Genomic DNA, 19,745 nt, shown 5'->3' on the forward strand with positions numbered 1-19,745 from the left:
AATACTCAATTTACTTACTTTATCATAAACTAATATTTTCAGTTTTAATGATTGAAGAATCTTACCTTTGTTTATTCATCAAGTTTCATTGTACCATCCTTTCTTTTACGAGTTAAGACAAACATATCAATCTCAGATGGTTCTTCCCCATTAGTTATTTTTTTCCTCTGTGTTGGAAAAACATAAATTATTATTAACACACTAAAAAATATTTAATTAACTACAATTAGTGTATTGAGAGTACCTCATCTTCTCGCACCCGAGCAAAACTCTTAGAGCCCATAGTGTGAGTGTATTTTTGTCACATCCGGTTCTTGGTATTTATTTCACTTTCAATCTAGAGTGAAATTGTAAAGAAAGTGTAAGGCAATTGACTTAGAATTATACCAAATGATAATAGAATGCATACAAAAAACACCAACTACGCCTTAATTTTAATCTCATAGAGCTCACAGTCACTTTTATGATGTGTTCAGCACAAAAATAAAACACATATATACCTTTGCCTTATCAGACATCCAAAAATCAACAAGCTTACTCCATTGTTGAAAAGGCACTTTGTTAGGGCGATCTCTTAAACAAGCCGACTTTCGTTTGTGAGGCTTAAAATGCTTTCTCTTAATACGACTTTTCCAAATTCTCCAAGCTGACCCTATTGTAGTGAATACCCACTTCTTAGCAACATCATCGATAACAAACTTTTCCTGCATCATTTTCAGGTTTTATAGAGAGAAAAAGAGTACAAAATTTTCATAAATAAATGAAGGAAATAAATGAAGGAATTTGAATGGGAAGTATACATTGATCATCTTCCAAAGTTCAGATTTCTTTTTCTCCGTGATTTTATGCCAATTTCCCATGTTGAGAGGGATCAGATGCGCATTCCGAGCCAATGTCCCACAGAAAGAGCTCAAATTTGCTACATCACCGATTGGACCGATTGGCTGATTTTTGTCATTTAATATTATTGTTGGTATCACCCTCCTCCCTACCCACTAGTTTCAAGCATCTGGTTTCCTTTCTTACAATCCTCTTCTTAGGAGCTTTGCCCAATGAAAATTTATATAAGTAAATCTCAAATTAAAAGTGAAAAACAAAAGTTAAATATTTCAAAATCTGTATTGTTTTACCTTCTGTAGATGCATTTGTAGCTTGTATTGCTGCAAGAGTGTCTTCTGGAGAATTACGTTCTTCAATTTCTTGCTCTTCTTCAATTTCTTGCTCTACCTCCTCTTGATCCTTTCTCTCAGTTGATCTTTCAACCTCTGAATCCCTCTCCATGTCACTAGAATCAGCATCATCATTGCTATGAGTTGCATCTGAACATGCTTCATTAGAATGAGATGTTGCATGCCTACGAGACCAACTTGGGGCCATTGTTGGCCTTTCTGTAACACGATGGGGTAGAGATGTTGATGCTATCCTTTTTTCTTTAACAACCCTCCTAGACAAGGATGTTGATGTAGTCTTCTTAGCATGACTATTAGACCCACTACCTTGGAACAATAGTTTGTGGTGCTTAGTCTTTTTAGCATGACTACTAGACCCACTACCTTGGGACAATAGTTTGTTGTGCTTTCCCATCTCAAAAACCTGCAAACTGAAATGGAAACAACATATAATTAGAAAAGAATAATCTTTGTGTATTTAGACATATTTACATGCACCAGAAAATTAAGGGAGCAGTTGTGAAATACAAACTCAAAGCAATTCACCAGAAAATGAAAACGAAAGCATATTTAATTAAGGGAGCTGTTGTAATTGACTCACATTATATGTCATGACACTCTCTTTGTGTTGCCTTAATTACATTGTACCAATCCCCTTCAATTGGGTCTTGCACATAGAAGACTTGATGGACTTGGGTTGCCATGACAAAAGGATCATTTTGATAAATTTTCTTTCTAAAATTCACCATTGGAAGATTGAATTCATCCCTCTTTCCTTGAAACCAATCACATTTGAAGAGTATGAACTTATGGCAACCATAATAATCCAACTCAACTATTTCATTTACTACTCCATAGTATGTTACATCACCAAGTATTGGATTTTGATCCTTATTACTTGCAAAACTTGGTGTCGAGGCTGTTACACCAACTCCAGAATTTTGAGTCCTCTTTCCTTTATCACGATCAAAGATACGGAACCTAAAACCATTTATCACATAACTTTTAAATCTTTTGGCTACATAACAAGGTCCACGGGACAACCATTTGACCTCTTCTGATACATGTTCATGTTGCACACGTGCTTCAAACCACTCATGAAAATCTTGGCTATGTCCATATGCTCTATTCCATGTTTTGGATCTCCCTCGGTGTACTATACTTTCCATGAGTTCTCGATGCTCTCTACAAACAAAGAAATTATATCCATGGGTCAATTGAAATATAGTGTTTGTAAAGAACAGAATCAATGATTCTATGGTAGTTTCTTACTCAAGATATCCACTGATTGAATCACAATTGAATAACACATATCGATGTGCTTGAATCCATTCAGTCTCCTTCAATGTAAACACTTCACTACTTCCTAACGGCCGACCTGTAGAATCTGAACCTTGTTCATGGTCACAACCTGCATAATTTCGAGATACTCTATTGAATCGTGTATCTACATCCTCATGTAGATACCTAGAGCAAAAGGCTAGACACTCTTCTGCAATGTAGCCCTCTACAATTGAACCTTCCGGTCGACTTCTATTACGAACATATGACTTTAAGACACCTAAATACCTATAGCAACAAGAGTATTCAATAAAGTGAATAGAAATAATGGAAAATCATTTCCGATCTTGACGTTTAATCTAGTTTTTTTATACTAACCTTTCGATAGGATACATCCACCAAAAATGGACCGGTCCACCAAGTCTAACTTTATGTGCCAAGTGAATTGGCAAGTGCATCATGATATCAAAATATGATAGAGGGAAAATCATTTCCAATCTACAAAGAATTATTGCAATTTCAGCTTCCATTTTATCAAGCTCATCTAATGAAATAACCTTTGCACATATACTTCTAAAAAAATCTCCTAACTTGATCAATGGCTCGGCAATATTGTGAGGCAAGGCTCTTCGCACGGCTAGTTGAAGTAAGTAATGTAAGAGAAAGTGGCAATCATGGCTTTTTAAGCCAATAATTTTGTGCCCCTTAAGTTGCACACAACGGGCAATATTAGATGCACATCCATCCGGAACTCTCACTCCATGTAGCACTTTGCAAAAAGTATATTTCTTTTTTGAACTCATTGAAAAACAAGCAGGTGGCAAATACATTTTGTTAGAGTCACCCTCCACTGCATGTAGTTCGTGTCTAACATCCATTTCTTCTAAATCAAGGCGGCCTTTTAGGTGATCTTTGGATTTGCCATGCATATCTAAAAGTGTACCAATGACATTATCACATACATTCTTTTCAATATGCATCACATCCAAATTATGGCGTAAAACATTCGACTCCCAGTATGGTAAGTCAAAGAATATGCTTTTTTTTCTTCCATGGATTATTTTCCTTGCCTCTTTTCCTCTTTTATCTCTTCCCAAACCTATTTTCAATGTTGTCTAACTATTCTAAAACATCTGTTCCAGATAATATGGGTGGAGCAATATCTAATTCTTTGCCCTCAAGAAATGACTTATCATCAAGACGCCATCCATCATCCAAATCTAAAAATCTGCGATGTCCAAGATAACAAAATTTTCTGCTATTACGTAAGTAAACATATCTAGTATCATGACAACATATTGGACATGCTAATTTCCCTTTTGTACTCCAACCTGAAAGCATCGCATATGCAAGGAAGTCATTAATTGTCCACAACAAAGTTGCACGCATTTGAAAGTATTCGCATCTTGATGAATCATACGTCTTTACTCCAACTTCCCACAACTTTTTTAATTCATCGATTACTGGTTGCAAATAAATGTCAATATCATTTCCTGGTGACTCTTTCCCAGGAATAAGAAGTGCCGTTATAAAGTTGGGAGCTTTCATACACATCCAAGGGGGAAGATTATAAGGTATCAAAATGACTGGCCACATGCTGTATTGAACACTCATTGTTCTGAAAGGGTTAAACCCATCACTTGCCAACCCGAGCCTTACATTGCGACAATCAGATGCAAAATCAGGGTAAACTGAATCTAAGACTTTCCAAGCTTCTGAATCTGCTGGATGCCTCATTTTATCATCCTTTATGCGCCCTTCTTCATGGCATCTCATATCTGCAGCAGTTTTAGAGCACATATATAGACGTTGTAGCCTTGTTTTTAAAGGAAAATGGCGCAATATCTTTTTTGCCACCTTTTTTTCATGTGGAAATGTGACTTCTTCAAGAGGTTCTACATTTTGGTTCTTAGCTTGACCATTCTCGAAATTACTATCCTCATTTGTAACCCATCTACATGCACCACACTTACGACAAAAATTTGAATTAGCGTGTTCCTTCCAAAATAGCATACAATCATTCCTACAAACATCAATCTTCGTTGAAGAAAGTCCCAAGCCTCTCATAATACTACGAGTCTCATTAAAATTTTTTGGAATGGTTTTCACATGTGGGAATGCCTCATTTAAAACCTCTAGAATTGTAATGAAAGATATATTTGACCATCCATGAAGACACTTTATGAGAAACAACCTAACAATGAAACTGAGTTTAGTCATTGGGGCTCCTGGATATAGTTCTTGTCTACAATCCTCTAATAAGCTTTGTAATTTCTCCATATTTGCATACTGTCCTTCTCCATTATGCTCATTGTTGCCATTCTCATCATTCTCTAGATGTTCATAAATTTATGGGTGTGCATCAAATAGCATTTGCTCCCCATCATTGTACGACCTACCTTCCACCGGATCAGTAAAATCGATATTGGAAGAAGAGAAACACTCTCCATGGAATCTCCAATTAGTATACGTTGGATCAATACCTTTGACAACTAAATGAGTGTTCACTACCGTCCGATTTTGCCATTCATTATTGTGACAATCGACACAAGGGCACAAAATTTTTCCTTCTTGAGCTGAATTGGCAAATGCAAAATCAAGGAACCCTTTAACCCCATCTCGATAAATTTCACCAGTTCTATCATAAAAGATCCAACTTTTGTCCATATCTAGAAGTATCATCAATGACTGTTTTACCTAATAATGACAATGACAGAAAGCTACATCACTACAATATCAAAACAGAGAGCACTTCCCACAAATCAAATCACATGAACAAATCCACCCCATTCAATAAATCCATTTCACACAAGAATGCACTTTCTCAATCATTTTTCAAGAATATGAAACTAATATTTGTTTGTGTATTTTAAACACAAATGCAACTGTGCAATAAATAATGCACACACACATCCAGAAATCCATACCGATATATAGACGTGAGGCAAAGTAGTCACACAGAGTAATACCAAACAATTTAATCCAAGAACTTGAATAAAAATGTTAGTCCAAAGGATTCAATAATTAATTATCATAAGAAATTTCCAAATAAGTGGCATCCATAAAAGAGCATCGCGGAGGGACAAAAACAAGTGCGAAAGAAGTACAAACAAATTTAGAGGGAATGCGAGCAACTGTGGAAGGAAACAGAGCTCACTTCGCAGCAGAGTGATGGTAAATTACTACCATACAACAGATAGTAGGAATTACTAGATCAAAGATCCGGATTACAACCCCAAAGTTAAATAAATTGAAAGTAGGAATTCCCTACCTCTTGAAGCGTGCCTAATTGTAACCAAAGCCTAAATATCGTCCCTTAGAATCTTTAAGAGCAGCAGTAGCAGCTTGTCTCAATCTGTGTTGGTGAACCTCCCAATTATACAGACGAGCAATAGTAACCTGCGTAAGAGAAACAAAATATGATGTGCCTAACAGTATATGAGAGTAAAAGCAAAAACCTCTTCAGATGAATATTCCAACATGACGCTCGCTCCCAGTCATAACCTACTAAATCATTATCCTCAATGCGTGCCCGTGAATATATGGCTTCAGAAATCAACAATAAGTGTTGTATTTAAATATAAAGCCAAATAAGAACTTAGTTCCGGTTACGCAATGAAGGACCACCTAGTTATTTGCTTAAGCTTGTTGCAAAATAAAAATATTGGTTGAAGAATTAATCATGGTTCTACAGACCTAGAAAATAAACAAGACTATGTTAGATTGTTGGCTTCTACGTTAGAGAAAACACCTGTCAATATGATATTGACATAGATTTATCAGAACAAACAAAAAGATATGAAACTAGTGACTTGAACTAAAATCATTCATTGTTCAACACTCATTCAAAAAACTTCATACTTGCACTCAAGCCAGCTCCAATTGGAAGATGCGCATTGCCACCTCAAGCTAGCTCCAATTAAGAATCGGTTTGCAAAAGCTATCATGTTTGCAATAGGGCGTTAAGAGTCTGCTTATATACCAATATTTATTGTTGAATTTGTTGATGAGAAGGTCATGCAAAATCATTGATATAGTTATTTACATAGTCATTGCTACCAAATATATATCATCATCAATAGTGACTTAGCCAAATACTGGCTGCAATCCCAATCTCACCAGAATATAAGACCATCTTCAACGGCTCGAGCTATATGACAGAGTATGAAACCTAGTGTCTTAAAATATCAATAACAATATCAACAGCACGAAAATAGAGAAAGTCAAAAATTTAGCACATATGAATTTTCAGTTCTTGTGGTTGTCAGAGATCAAGAAGTTCTTCCAGGGACAATATGACACGAAATGGAGCTTGAAAACGAAGAGAGAGTAAAGATGTATCTCTCACCTCCTTTTTGTGACTAATATTTCACAGGTTCCAAAATTTTTACCTAGAAGAAACGGAATCAACACCAGTAATTTTTGTAATTGCGATAGTATACTAAAATTGGTCAAAATTTTGACCTAGAAGAATCGAAATCAACACCATACCTAAACATCAAAGACAGGACTGAGAACAAATTACCAGCAATTTCTGCGATTGTGTTAGTATACGAAAATCGACAGCATAAGAAATTAAATAAAAATCAAAACATTTTGTATTCCTATAAAGAAAATCGACAATATACGAAGATGAAGAAGAACAGGAAAAAGAATAAATTACCTGCAATTTCTTCGACCGCGTCTTGCATTCTTCGAGAACTGAGAGAGAACATGTTTTTGAGAGATGAAATCCCTGGACTTTGGTTTCTTTGTGCGAGGGAACGTTGGGCAAAAAGTTGGAATAACCCGCTTCGTGAAAGCGGTGTCGTTTAATTTAGGGCTTGAACTGCTTTTTAATTGCGTAATTCTATATCCTAATATTTTACATCATAAATCTTTGTATTTGGAGTTAAAGTGAAAATTACAAAATTTTGAAGTCCACCAAGGAAACTTGGTTGTAAACCAAGAGTTTACCAAATAACGACCAACCAACAACTTAAATAGTCACCAGGAAACCCTAATTAAGTAAAAAGACCAACAAGGACATTAATTAATACAAAACAAACTCAAATGAAAAGTTGACCAAAAATAATAAAACTTTGACCACTCGCCAGCCTGTCTAAAATAGGTAATAGGAAATCAGTCTTCGAAAACATATTATAGTAAGAAATCTGTCAACCGAGTCAAAAGTTACGACTATTTCTTTTCTACAGCTCCTTTGAGTTTTCCCTTCTCAATTTCTTCTTGATAATTCCCATCAATTCCCTCCTCAAATGCAATCACCACTCATTCTCAAATGATGTTATGATCATAGCTAGAGAAGTTGAGAGAGGAGTACGATTACTATAGAAGATTGATAAAGAGTGCTCAATATAAATATGTGTTATCAAATACCCCCAAACCTGAACTTTTGCTAGTCCCCGAGCAAAATGGTAAACAGAAGATAAATAATAACCTAGGCCACTTTCGTAGGGAAACACGATACCACTTAGCGTGTGTCACAAGCCTTTAAACCTCTAGGTGTCCCTAGTAGGAGGAGTTGTGTCTCCTGAGGGTTTACTAGAACGATACCCACAAACATTTATGAAACCAAAATTGTAAAAGGGCATCCTTTAAACAAACTAATAGAAACCAATGTGTGTCAATCGTACTCAATGAACTAAGATCATGCCACTATAAGGAAATACATCACAATGTATAGACTAATGCAGATACTCATAAAATCCAAGCTTAAAGAAACACCATACCCGAATGCCATGGAATAAATTCGCCTCGACTCTATACCTCACATGATAACTTTCTTTCCTTTTCTTTTGGTTCACTCAGAACCTAGGGCTTGAAATCTCTCACAAGCATACGTGGCGGAAGTTATGTGAAACAGGTAAGGATATTCCACGTATGAATAGATGACAATGAAGCACATTTATAGAAAGAAGATCTCACGAAAGAAATCAGATACTAAGAACACAGATAAACCATAACACTTATCTTCACTTCCAAGAGAAATTCACCCAAAAATCAGTTAGGTCTTTTGTTATGGTTGTAACGTAAGGTAAGGCTTATGGGTAGGAAAGAAAGAAATACAAAGGGATCAGAGCTTGAGCTATACTAAAGTCTTGCATTCATGAAGTACAATAGGTTGGCCCGCTTATAAACTTTGTAATTGGTGTCAAGGCCTTCAGTGCCCTCTTTTTCTTTTTTTTTTCTTTTTGTTCTTTTTTTTTTTTCACTTGGGAGCTCAAATGATTTTTCCTTAATTTGTGAGCTCATATTCTTCTCAACTCCAATTTCGTTTCTTTTTTTTTTCATTACAACATATTTCTTTCTTCCAATCAAAGCACAATCTGCCTCGGTACACACCATATATTTTTTTTTCTTTTATTTCCAGCTCAACCTTCGAATTTCTACAAGATTACCTTAACATAGCTCAAGCTATAGGGTAGGTTCAGAACAGGGCAAGCTGGATAAGTTGAGGGTAATGAAAGAAAAGGCTTAAGTGTTTGGTTTCAACAGGGTAAACGGCGCACACAAAAGGTAATGAATTCAAAAGGTTTAACAAGGGTAAGACACACATAGCCTAACTTCATCTTTCAGGGTTCATTCAACTCAAAAGCAAAGGCAAGCATCATGATATCTGTATAGAGATTAGTTCTTTAGTATCCAATGCAAGGCCTAGTGAGATCAATCTAAACGATGAAGTTGAGAGTGTTTAAGAATAGAAATAACAATGCATCTCTCAGAAAAAATCAGTATAGGCTCAAAAATCTCACAAGGTAGTCTCCACTATTTTTCCACAGTTCATTCTGCTATGGCATCCTTGTCCACCAAGATATTAAGAGCACAACACAATTAAATGAATCATCTATGATGCAATCCCTACGTGACACTCTCTCAGTCAAAGATTATTGATCAATGCACACCATATACATCTCCATTAGTAAGCAAAAGTAGCACTTCAACTCAAGGTTTCAAAACAGTTTTTTTTTTATTTTTTTTTTATTTTTACTGACTCTAAACATTTCCCGCACCCCCAAACCTAAACTAAACATTGTCCCAATGTTAAGAAATTAAAACACAGAACAATCTAAGCCAAGCATGGAAAGAGGGAAACACAACTAACTATTAGAAATTAAAACTGAAAAGAAAAGAAAAGTTACTAGAGTGTGGCCTTTTTCTCCCTTGTTGGGTTGCCTCCCAAGTAGCGCTTGAGTTAACGTCTTCAGCCAGACGGCACCACAAATCATGCACTAACATCAGGGTCACGGAGAGGTACATTCTCCACCAACCGCTCTGTGACCCACTCAAGGTATGGCTTAAGCCGATGCCCATTCACCTTAAAAGTGCTCCCTGTTTTTGGATTCTGAATTTCAACTACACCATGAGAGAAAACATTAGTAACAACAAATGGTCCACACCAACGAGAGCGAAGTTTACCCGGAAACAACTTAAGTCGAGAATCAAAGAGAAGGACTTTCTGGCCAACTTCAAAGGTCTTCTTGGCAATTAGCTTATCATGAAACGCCTTCGTCTTCTCCTTGTAAATTCGAGAATTCTCATAAGCTTCAGTCCTTAACTTGTCAAGTTCGTTCAACTGAGGACGTCTATGATCACCCGCCAACCTCATATCAAAATTGAACTTCTTGATGGCCCAATAAGCACGGTGTTCAAGCTCCACTGGAAGATGGCATGACTTCCCATATAGTAACCGAAAAGGACTCATGCCAATGGGGGTCTTGTAGGCAGTTCTATATGCCCATAAAGCATCGTCCAACCTATCACTCCAATCTTTTCGGTTTGTATTGACGGTTCTTTCTAGAATGTGTTTAATCTCTCTATTCGAAACTTCTGCTTGACCATTCGTTTGAGGGTGGTATGGTGTAGACACTTTGTGAGTGATATTATACTTCTTCAACAAAGCTTCAAAAGATCTGTTACAAAAATGAGTTCCTCCATCGCTGACAATAGCTCGAGGCGTACCAAACCTTGAAAAGATTTTAGCTCGAAGAAAGCTGAGAACAACTTTAGAATCATTAGTCCGAGTGGCCTGTGCCTCCACCCACTTAGAAACATAATCTACAGCGAGAAGTATATAAAGGAATCCATGAGAAGAAGGAAAGGGACCCATGAAATCAATGCCCCAAACATCAAAGATTTCAACAATATTGAATGGGTTTAGTGGCATTTGATTTCTTGGGCCAATATTACCTGTCCTTTGACAACGATCACAAGTCTTACAAAAATGATATGCATCCTTGAACAATGATGGCCAATAAAAACCACTCTCAAGTACTTTAAGAGTTGTCCTCTTAGCTCCATAGTGGCCTCCATATGCATAAGAGTGACAGAAAGTTAGAATAGAATCAAACTCACTTTCGGGTACACACCTTCTTATCACTTGATCCGGGCATTGCTTCCATAAGTATGGATCATCCCACACATAGTACTTTGCCATCGTGACAAGTCTATCCTTTTGTGCTCTAGTGAAGTCCGCCGGAATCTTCTTGGTAACAACATAATTGATGATATCCGCATACCAAGGATCCGCAACCTGCATAGCAAAAATTTGTTCATCAGGAAATTGTTCTTGTAAGGGTAAAACCTCACCTTCCCAAGTTTGAGTATGTGTCATGCGGCTGAGATGATCCGCCACAACATTCTCACACCCCTTCTTGTCTTTGATTTCAATATCAAACTCTTGAAGCAAGAGCATCCATCGAATCAGTCTAGGCTTAGCATCTTTTTTTGTGAGAAGATATTTTAATGCTGCATGGTCAGAAAAAACTATCACTTTAGTGCCTATAAGATATGATCGAAATTTATCTAAAGCGAAAACAACAGCAAGTAGCTCCTTCTCTGTGGTGGTATAGTTGACTTGAGCCTCATTGAGAGTCCGAGATGCATAGTAGATAACGTGAGGCAGCTTGTTTACTCGTTGTCCCAAAACAGCGCCCACTGCGTAGTCACTTGCATCGCACATTAATTCAAATGGAAGGCTCCAATCTGGTGGCACAATGATAGGGGCTGTCGTTAACATTCCCTTAAGCTTGTCAAACGCCATTTTGCATTCTTCATTGAACTCAAATTCCACTTCTTTTTGGAGTAGGCGGCAAAGAGGCCTTGTAATCTTTGAGAAATCCTTGATGAAGCGCCGATAGAAACCTGCATGACCAAGAAAAGAACGAACCTCCCTCACACATGTAGGGGGTGGTAAAGAACGAACAAGATCTATCTTTGCTTTATTAACTTCAATACCCCTAGGAGATATAATATGGCCTAAAACTATGCCTTGTGTTACCATGAAGTGACACTTCTCCCAATTAAGTACAAGGTGAGTTTCTTGACAACGTTTTAAAACAAGTGACAAATTATGAAGACAATGGTCAAAAGAATTACCGAAAACTGAAAAATCATCCATGAATACCTCAATAATTTTTTTGACCATGTCAGAAAATATGCTCATCATACAACGTTGAAATGTGGCAGGCGCGTTGCATAAACCGAAAGGCATCCTCCTATACGCAAATGTTCCGAAGGGACAAGTGAATGTCGTCTTCTCTTGATCTTCCGGAGCTATGGCAATTTGGTTGTAGCCCGAGTAGCCATCCAAGAAACAATAATATGCATGACCTGCAAGACGCTCAAGCATCTGATCAATAAAAGGTAAAGGAAAGTGATCCTTACGCGTAGTATTGTTGAGCTTGCGATAGTCGATGCACACTCTCCAGCCCGTTTGCAAACGTTGAGGCACTAGTTCATTGTCCTTGTTCTTGACAACTGTTATTCCAGATCGTTTGGGCACAACTTGTACAGGACTCACCCATTTACTATCAGAGATAGGGTATATCATACCGGCATCAAGAAGTTTGAGAACTTCTTTCTTTACCACTTCCATTATAGGAGGGTTCAATCGACGTTGGGATTCTCTTGTAGGTTTTGATCCTTCCTCAAGAAGTATTCTATGCATGCATGTGGTTGGGCTTATGCCCTTGATATCTGCTATACTCCAGCCAATTGCTGTTCTATGCTCTCTGAGAACTCGAATCAGCTTATCTTTATCCTCTACCGAAAGGTTAGCTGCGATAATAACTGGTAGTGTCTCATTGTCTCCCAAGTATGCATATTGTAGATGGTCCGGTAGCTGTTTAAGCTCCAATTTTGGTGCCTCAATCACAGAAGGTACAAGTTTTTCATTAGAAATTGGAAGAGAAATAAAAGGAGAATAATACTTACCTTGTACCCGTGGCAAAGCTTCAAGGGCAGCCACCGAAGTCTCCAATTCTTCACACCAAATAGCTTCTTGGTTGGTCATTGTGATGGCTGATTGTTGGCATGGTAATAAACCCAATTCCAGCACAGTTTTTAAAGAGTCATCACCCATGCTTGTATTGAATGTATCCTGCACCAAATAATCAAAAGTATCAATGGAAAAACAAGATTGATCATCACAAGGATACCTCATTGCTTCGAAAATTCTAAAGCCAATTTTTTCTCCTTGAATTTCCATGGACAAGGTTCCTTCATAGACATCAATCTTGGTACACGCAATTCTCATGAAGGGCCGGCCAAGTATGAGGGGTAAGGAGACCGGCATAACAGCTTCTTCCATCTCCAACACAAAGAAGTCGGCCGGAAAGATCAATTCATTCACTCGTACCAAAACATCTTCCAACAAACCTCTTGGTCGTCTAAGTGATCTATCCGCAAGTTGAATAGCCACACTAGTCTCTTGGAGCTCACCTAGATCAAGTGCTTCATAAACAGAAAAAGACATTAAATTTATAGAAGCACCTAAATCAAGTAAAGCTTTTTCAAACCTTTTTTCACCGATGGTACACGGTATGGTAAAGCTTCCATGGTCTTTCAATTTGGGAGGTAGTTTACGTTGGAGCACAGCTGACACCTCCTCACTCAGAGCTACTGTTTCATGTTCTTCAAATCTCCTCTTGTTAGTGCAAAGCTCCTTAAGAAATTTCGCATACTTGGGAATCTGTTTTATAGCATCCAAGAGAGGGATGTTTACTTGGACCTTACGAAAGGTATCCAAGATATCTTTATCGTGTTGCTCCTTCTTGGTTTTCATGAACCTGCGAGGGAAAGGAATGGGCACAGTATACGAATTTGAAGCATTGGTTACCTGATGGTCGGTTATTTGCTTCTCCTCAATATTTTTTTCCATCTCCTTTTGCCCAAAAATTGTGTCTCTTTTGTCCTCCTCCTCTACCACATCATTCTTTCCTTTGTTATTCAACATTGGTTTGTCCAGAACGTGCTTTCCACTCCTCAAAGTCACAGCTGCTGCTTGTTCAGGGTTTACTCCTTTAGGATTAATTTCGGTTTGGCTAGGGAGTTTACCCGGTTCCCTTTGAGAAATAACAGTCACAACTTGACTCATTTGTCTCTCAAGGTTCTCTATAGCCTTATCTTGCTTTTGGAAACGACTATCTGCTTTCTGTATAAAGGAATTAGTGCTATCAACCATAGTCATAACCAAATCTTCAAGTGACTTACCAGGTGCACGTTGCAAAAGTGCTGGAGGATTCATAGCTCGAGCTATCTGTCCTTGGCTCGAGCCTTGAGGTGCAGTAATTGCTTGTTGGACATTGTCATTGTTACTCCATCTTAAGTTTGGATGGTCATGCCAACCCGGATTATAAGTATTGGAGTAAGGGTTATACCTTGACCTTTGTGCCGCATAGTTAGCTTGCTCCAGCTCTGTAGAATACATGTGACAAGTTTCAGTTGTATGATCAATATTGAAACATTTAGCACATACCTCACTTTGAGTAGCTTGTCTTATTGGGAGTATGGTCTTCATCAGCATGTCTAATTTATTTTCAATAGCTGTTATTTGTGAGGAAGATCCATCTCGAACATTTACTTCATAAACACTCCTACTCCTTGATCCTTGTCTTCCTCCAGTAGAGAATTGCTGAGAATTTTCACTTAAAGTCTCAAATATTTGAAAAGCCTCATTACTTGTTTTATTCATGAAAGCTCCCCCACATGCTGAGTCCACTAAGACTTTGTTGGCATCGTTCAAGCCTTCATAAAAGGATTGAGCTTGGTCATCTTTGGAAAAACCATGATGAGGACACTTGCGAAGCAACTCATTGAAATGCACCCATGCTTCATGAAAAGAATCTCCATCTTTCTGCTGGAAGGCATTTATCTCCTTTCTCAATTGCCTTGTTTTCTGAGCAGGGAAATACTTTGTGATGAACTTGGTAGCCAGCTGATCCCATGTGGTAATAGATCCTGCTGGCAAGGAATTTAACCACCACTTAGCATCATCCTTTAGAGAAAAGGGAAAAAGAATTAACCTGAGTCCCTCGGCATTTAGGTGTTGGATGTTCTGTGTCCTACACAGATCATAGAATTCCCGAAGGTGCATGTTCGGATCCTCCATCGACTTTCCATAAAAGTGTGGTACAGAATTGATCAATTGAGGAGATATGCTATATGTAGATGCCGCAGTGGGAGTAAAGGCAATGCATGACGGCTGAGCTAGATTTGTAGGGACAAAAGAAGCCTTGAGTGGTTTCTCCTCTTCAGCCATTGCGTTATCCTCAAAAATATGCTGCTCTTCCTCTTCGTCCGAACTAGATCGTGGCAATGGTGGTAGTGACTGAGAGGATGTGGATTCCGTAATTCGGCGTTGGGCTGCTTCTTTACGGTGTAGACGAGCAGTGCGTTCAATCTCTGGATTGTAAACAAGGTCCTTTCCTTGAGAACTTCGAGTGTGCATACACTGAAAAGAGAAACAAAAAGAAAATCAATTTGCAATTAAATAAAACAATCCCCGGCGACACGGCGCCAAAAATTGTTCAGCTATTTTCGAACACCAAAATAGGTGCTGAAAAATAACTCAATTTAATCCTTGCAACTTAAGAAAAACGTTGTTGAGTATAGTGAGAAGCAAGGGTATCTCCCGCAGAGGATTGGAATATAACTGCAAATCAATTCTAATTGTGATTCGAGCTAAACAGTATTGTGACTCGAGCTACACGACTAACTTAGAATAATCATTAAGAAGTAAGAAACTTTTTGATTCTTATAAGAGAAAGAGTCAAGGGAAAGCTATCCACCACTAACAATCATGTACTGCTGCAATCTTCAACTGTTATTCTTGATTCACGAATGACGATGTTTAAGATAAAACAATGGCATGTTGATTTTATCTTATTGCTCTCTCTTAATTAGTATGTCAAGTGCATGGCATGTACTCCTTAACTTAGTTCTTAAGATGCAATCTAGAATGGCATGTTCATAGATTCAACACTCAAGAATCATTAAGCACAAAGAAAGCAAACATCACTAAATTCACAAGATGTGGCATGCATCTTATATCACTTAGAAATCAATTCACATGAATATGAGCTATCTTATTCATTGGCTACTTAAGACTTTATGAAGATATGGGCGATCAATCATATTGTCCTAGCAATAGAATTCTAATACATGCATCTAAGCGTGCACTCAAAGAAACATATCTCAGATTTCATCAACGAGTAATATAGTGAAAAGATTTTCATTCGATCTCAAGAAATAAGATTAAAGATTAACGAAGCATCAGTACAATCATGTTCGGGCTTCAACCAGCCCCTTAACTGAAGGAAAACTAGCTACTCATCATCTGTTTTGAACACTAAAACACAAAAGAGAAAGAGACAACCAAGTAGTAGATCTTCGCTTGCTTGCTGCCGATTTCACCTTCTCTTTGCGTCCTCCGTTCGTTCTTTCCTCCGTCCGTGTGTTCTTCGATGACTTTTACATCCCTTTTATAGTTTCACAATAGGGCACGACTGAGACTTTTGAGACAAAATAGGAATTAAGTCCAATTACCATAGGGAAGTGATTCTCCTAATTGATACAGAACTCGACTTTCGATACACTTCTCCTTATAGAAACTGAACTTAATTGATTGAGAGAGTTGTCATTGACTTCTAACACATGATTCGAGTGCCCCGTAATCTCCCAAGATTTGTTCCTTGTCTTGAGTACCAAGAATGGTAACTTGAGGTATCAAATCTTCTAATTTCGTATATAATTTCTGCATTGAACCACTGATGCTAAAACTGATGCAACTTCCTCTAGGGAACTCCAAATCACGAACCGTAAAATTCTATGGAAACTAGACTTCTAGATCGGTATATCACTCGTTGTCCAATTACTCCTGAGCACGTCCAGTTTATTCCGTGAAATTGACGAATCTGTTTAGGAACCTGACTTGGCTTCAAAATTGTGAACATATTCATCTTTTCTTATTTCACCATATTTTTGCCTCTTTAGCTCTCAATCACTATTAGGGACGTATTCCTTCAAAACTTACACAAAACACATCAAAACAACCAATTTCACAAAGGAAACTAGTGCAAAGTATCGGAATAAGGGATGTAAAATGTGCATAAATATGTGTTATCAGTTTCCTTCAATAATAAAAGGCACGTAAACCTCAAAGGAAACTCCTAAAATAAGTCAAACTTCTATTTCTCAGATTTCTTATTATGTCGAGCAGTTGTTGAGCATCTATCGGACATTTGTTGAACATCAGCCATTGGCCAATATGGGTGTGCCTACGCTTGAGCATCTATTGAACAGCTGAAAAGCACAAAAGTATAATTTATGCAAAATCTGATTTCATTTCGATAAACAAAACACCAATTCAAACTAAAAGCACAAGCAAAAAAGGTGTATAATAATGTGCACATCACACAGCCGCGAGGGCTTTTGGAAATGTAAATCTATGTATTAGTTGGGATGGAGCCATGCTAAATAAAAAGATAAGTGGCCGGAGTCATACCTAAGAAAGCAAATAAAGGATTGAAGACGCTGGGTCTGTGTTTGACGTGGGATAGTTTGTTGTTTCTTCCTCTTCTTCTTTTATAGTTCTAGGAGATGAGCACTTCTCATGTTCTTCTTCAAAGATATGTCTTGGGGCATCATGGGAATCATGGTGAAACCACTCTCTTGTTGCTTGCTGGAGTGACTGGTTAGTGAGCTTTGTAACCGCAACCGCAACCTTCTCCTAAATGTGGGAATGATGGCATCATCTCTCTGGTCATGCTTCTTCTCTATGAAGGAAATAGGCTCTCCTGGATGTCGTGGTAATCTCGGCTCACGAGTCTTCAGGCTTTATGGTCGAAAATGTGAGAACATGGCTCATGGCAATCATTTTGTTGCTGCCTCTACATGAAAGATCATGTAATAATATGAACTTCTAAGATGTGCAGGACGAACGTGGGTTGAGCCTTGTGGAGTCGTGCTTTAGCTGGAAACATGTTTGAGAGAAAACTGGGTTGTTCAGCTAACATGATTCTGTTTCTCCAGGTATCTCTTTTATGTAATCTTGCTAAAATCTTAGTAATAATCCAACAAACCACGTTTGAAAATAATCTATTCGTTAGGACCAAAACAAATCTTGGACTATCTTGATTTCTGGGAAAAATCACTGGATTTCATGCCAGCAACCAAACAAAAAATGTACAAAATGAACACCGATTAGTATTAAATTCTCCTTGTCTTCACTAGGTGTCACTAGGATATTGATCGCTTTTTATGCATTGTGGGTCCCGCCTTGTCATGTGTTGACTTGTAGGATTTATTTTTGATACAAACTGAGTGTGTTAGATAAGTATGTGTAATAAGTGGACTTATGTGTACATATAATGACTGACTTCCTTAAATATAATGACAATAAATTTTTTTTGGTCTTTCTAATTGTGTTTTTATTTGTGAGTCCGTCATGATTTTGTAAGAGAGAAAATAGGGAAGAGAATTTTTTTTTTTAGTTTTGAAATATTGCAAGTAGGGATGGCCATGATCTGCCCCCGCCCCGCATGTCGAGGCGACTTTGACGCCCCATCCTTGCCCCTATTCAACACATGTCGGGTCGACTTTGACGCTCCATCCTCATCCCTATTCAACATTTTTGAAGCGACTTTGACGCCCCGCTCCTGCCCCTATTCAATATCTTTGAATATTGAAAAATTAAATTGCAAATCATAGGGCACCGCATGTCGAGGTGACTTTGACTCCCCATCCCTGCCCCTATTCAACACATGTCGGGGCGACTTTGACGCTCCATCCCCGTCCCTATTCAACATTTTTGAAGCGACTTTGACGCCCCGCCCCTATTCAATATCTTTGAATATTGAAAAATTAAATTGCAAATCATAGGATTCAACATTTTTGAAGCGACTTTGACGCCCCGCCCCTGCCGCTATTCAATATCTTTGAATATTGAAAAATTAAATTGCAAATCATAGGGCACCGCATGTCGAGGTGACTATGACGCCCCATCCTTGCCCCATTCAACACATGTCGGGGCGACTTTGACTCTCCATCCCTGTCTCTATTCAACATTTTTGAAGCGACTTTGAAGCCCCGCCCCCGCCCCTATTCAATATCTTTGAATATTGAAAAATTAAATTGTAAATCATATGATTCGAACTTGAGACTTCTAGTCTGTAGAGTAATTGAAAAATTAAATTTGCAAATCCTAGGATTCAAACTTGAGACTTCTAGTTTGTAAAGTAATGGACTAACCAACATACCAAAGATACTTTTATGTTACATTTGTCAACTAATTACAATATAATCTTTACATATCACATATTATATTTTTACCGCAATTAAAAAATTTTAGTTTTACTTAATGAGTATTGATTTTAAATTTTATACTATACACCTCAATAGTTTTAAATTGTTTGATTTTATAATTTATTTTATTAAATCTTAGGGTCTTAAGATTTTATCAACATCTATGAGTAGATTGTCACATTATGGCCTTAGGGTTTAGTGATTAGGTTTATGGTTTAGGGCTTTTAGGGTTTTGGAGATTAGGATTTATGAGTATAAGGTCAAATTTAACTTAAGGTTTAAGGCCTTTAGGGTTTTGGAGATTAAGATTTATGAGTATAGGGTCAAATTTAAGTTAAGGTTTAAGGTCATATGTTTTTTATCAAGATGAATTCAATTGACTTAGAAATAGAGACCAAACAAACATATTTAACTTAAGATTGAGGATAAGTTTTTATCAACATTTATTCAATCTAATTAAGAGTATGATAATATTATGTTTAGGGACTTAACATCTAGGTGTTACTTTGATTTTAATAATAATATCAAATTAATATATGTTTAGATAAATAAATATTTATCTATATTATGTTATATATATATATAGGAGTTTTTACCAATAAGGACAAAAACTAAAAGTTGTATTCCAACAAGGACAACCTAAAAAAAACATTAGAAAAAAGTACAAAACCTACCAACTTACCAAAATACCCTCTCTTCTTCTTATTCTTACTC

The 19,745-nt window shown here is 37.4% G+C and overlaps 1 protein-coding gene and 1 non-coding gene across 2 annotated transcripts; one reads left to right on the plus strand and one right to left on the minus strand.

Annotated features, from left to right (window-relative positions):
- Positions 1-954: 954 nt before the first annotated feature.
- LOC119995913 lies at positions 955-6,009 on the minus strand. Its single transcript, XM_038842391.1, has 3 exons — positions 5,722-6,009; positions 1,131-1,593; positions 955-1,043 (listed from the first exon to the last, which is right to left on the minus strand). Exons 2-3 carry the CDS (start codon positions 1,582-1,584, stop codon positions 955-957), a joined length of 543 nt encoding a protein of 180 aa, XP_038698319.1. The 5' UTR covers positions 1,585-1,593; positions 5,722-6,009.
- Positions 6,010-14,509: 8,500 nt separating this feature from the next.
- On the plus strand, positions 14,510-14,616 carry LOC120004254. The gene has a single exon (XR_005469475.1). It is a non-coding gene; the product is annotated as a small nucleolar RNA R71 (small nucleolar RNA).
- Positions 14,617-19,745: the final 5,129 nt, after the last annotated feature.

Source organism: Tripterygium wilfordii, chromosome 1 (assembly GCF_013401445.1).
Source record: "Tripterygium wilfordii isolate XIE 37 chromosome 1, ASM1340144v1, whole genome shotgun sequence".
In the NCBI taxonomy this organism is placed as follows: Eukaryota; Viridiplantae; Streptophyta; class Magnoliopsida; order Celastrales; family Celastraceae; genus Tripterygium; species Tripterygium wilfordii.

Coding starts and splice junctions, on each gene's coding strand:
- LOC119995913 (XM_038842391.1), bottom strand. CDS start 1,584: ATGGGAAAGCACAACAAACTATTGTCCCAAGGTAGTGGGTCTAGTAGT. Junction 1,044..1,130: donor TACAAATGCATCTACAGAAG/GTAAAACAATAC, acceptor CATTGGGCAAAG/CTCCTAAGAAGAGGATTGTA.